Source organism: Sprattus sprattus (assembly GCF_963457725.1).
Source record: "Sprattus sprattus genome assembly, chromosome: 1".
Classification (NCBI taxonomy): domain Eukaryota; kingdom Metazoa; phylum Chordata; class Actinopteri; order Clupeiformes; family Clupeidae; genus Sprattus; species Sprattus sprattus.
The window spans coordinates 23,827,557-23,830,056 of record NC_137920.1 but is presented as its reverse complement, the minus strand read 5'-3'; the positions used below and the strand labels follow the sequence as shown (position 1 = coordinate 23,830,056).

Genomic DNA, 2,500 nt, shown 5'->3' with positions numbered 1-2,500 from the left:
TTGACCATGATTATTATCGTAACCTGTCTGTTCTACTGTCTAACTGGATACTGCGAATCGTCGCCACGACCCTTGTACGACCAGCAAAGTTCGAGAGGGAAAGTTCACGCCGATGACGGAACGGTGCATCTCTCGGAGCGCCACCGAACCAACGCGCAGTGGAACATTTCTGTGCTCCGCCAACTTCACCTTTCGAACAGATTTGGGTCGCTTTTGCAGGAGAGCGAAGACGACACTCACCAGCGCTCAACCGACCAGACTGTGGGGTCCTCCAACAACAACATTACAGTGTCGAACAATTTCGGAACCAAGGAGTTCCCTCAGGCGATAATCATCGGTGTGAAGAAAGGGGGCACCCGGGCGCTCCTCGAGTTCCTCCGGATTCACCCCGACGTGCGGGCGGTTGGAGCGGAGCCACACTTCTTTGACAGGTTCTACGACAGAGGTCTCGAGTGGTACAGGTTAGTCACTTAGACACCAAACTTGCATTGCTTCCCCTGATTTCGATTGTTCGAATGTTACGTAAGATATTTTTAAATGCCCCATCAAAAGAGCAAACGTCCAAAGAACGCAGAATGCCAAGAGTATAGTTGGCCACACATGTGCTCTTGTGTGCTCAGGCGAGCCCGTTTAGCAGGCTTTATTCACTATCTGATAGGCTATTTTGTAAATGAGGGTTTCATGCACCTTATTAAAAGACGAAAGATGTTCTAATCAGCCTTATGTATGAAATGTGGTGTGGTGTGCACAGGGAAACCGTTAATGAATGCGCATTTTAATAGGCGTTCGAAGGAAGTGTAGCTCTGTTCCTGTTGCAGTTATTTAAACAGGCTGAAAGTTATGTAAACCCAAGTATTGAACGCTGCTTAGGGATTTGAAATCTCGATGCATTTGAGTGAGGTGCGTTAGATCCGCACGGTGTGTGTGTGTGTGTGTGTTGGCTGCGCTGTCTGTCTCCCCTCTCTCTCTCTCCGCTGGGCTGTGTATTCACCTATGTGCTCCGCGGGTGCCCTCCTTATCGACCCTCTCAGATAGGCTCCTCTCCATCTTCCTCCAGTGCCTCTTGTCATTTATAATCGTCACCCGTACACGGCCGGTCGGACCAAGTCTCCGTGCTTTGGGAGCCTATTCAGGGCCTGCCAATAACGTCCCTGTTTATTGAACGACACACACCAACTCTAAGTGGCCCTACGTGCCTTTTAGACCATTCTGTCTCTCTCTTTCTCTGTCAGCCGTATCAACTTGTTGGTCATCACAGGATTACCGGAATGTGACCATGCTGGATCGATCAAGCACGCCCGCAATGTTGCGCGCATACAACGCGGTTAATTAACTGTTATAGGGGTTTGGACGGTAGAATAGTATTTTATTGAATATGCATGTCTAAGGATGATTTTATTTTGCAAAGTTTAAATGAATCCTAAAAAAAGCCCAAGTAGCCTACTTATAGTTCCCCTTTGAGTTATCCCACATTCATGAATATTCCATTCTTAATGTGTCTTCATAAGAGGCATATTAAGCTGTCCACACCTGGAGACTACCCTGAAAAGTGATATGAAAATAGGCTAGCCTTGTATGCCAGGGTCAGTGAATTCTAGAGAGGTGACGATCCTGTTTTTCCGGCAATCTGTCAGCGGTGTGTTGTTCTGTGGCCTTGTGGTATTCACAGGTACAGTAATGCCTAACTGGAAATGCTTTGTTCCGGCGTTTAGTCAATGACTTGTGTAAACAGCAAAGGGTTGCTTGTTCTGAATGCGACAATAGCCATGTCTACGTGACAGCGACGAGGGTGTGTATTTTCCTGTTGAAATGTGTGCGTGTCTCTGTTTGCGCGCGCTTGCATGTACATGCTTGTTGTTTTGTTGTGAGCTTATGCTTCTACAGAAGATAATGAATACTTTTCTAGACCAATGTTTCAAATTCTTTAAAAGGTGTGATTGATTTGTAAGTGTCTGTGTCTTCAGCAACTTTGACTACATATATAATGTGTCTTGAAGTGTGTTTGTGTTTCGTTTTAGCCAGGTGAGAAAATGCATTAATGCAGTCTCTGTGTGTGCACCCTGCGCGTGTTTGTGTGTGTGTGTGTGTGTGTGTGTGTTCGTGCGAGCTTGCGTGTATATGTGTGTGCGTGTGTGTCTTAGGGCTGCAACAACTTATGGACTTTATCGACTAAAAGCGACTATACAAATAGTTGCCAAATAATTTAATTTGGTTACGTCGTTGAGCGCGTTGTTGTACGCATTAACTAGCTCATAAGACAAACGAACAAGGGTTATTTTAGGTATGGAGTAGCTAGAGTATGTACACTTTGCTATAATGACTAAACCTATCCAAAAGGGACATCCGCATGATCGAAAACATTTAATTAGCATTTCACCAAACGCTGGCCTTTGCTTAGAGGGTTGTCAGGTGAAATGCAATGACGAAAAGTTGACCAATCACATCACATTTTTGAAAAAGGAAACATTTCAGCTCTACGATGGAGACTTGGCTATCTGTC

At 45.4% G+C, this 2,500-nt stretch overlaps 1 protein-coding gene across 1 annotated transcript in view; it reads left to right on the top strand.

Moving 5' to 3' along the window:
• Positions 1-2,500, top strand: part of LOC308368695 (heparan sulfate glucosamine 3-O-sulfotransferase 6-like) — a gene marked incomplete at both ends in the record, with an annotated part of 42,847 nt that overhangs the window by 72 nt on the left and 40,275 nt on the right. The window contains one exon of the mRNA XM_080842939.1: positions 1-461. This exon is cut by the window's left edge and continues 72 nt beyond it. Coding sequence (XP_080699065.1) covers positions 1-461 — 461 coding nt within the window. The remainder of the gene's footprint in view (positions 462-2,500) is intronic.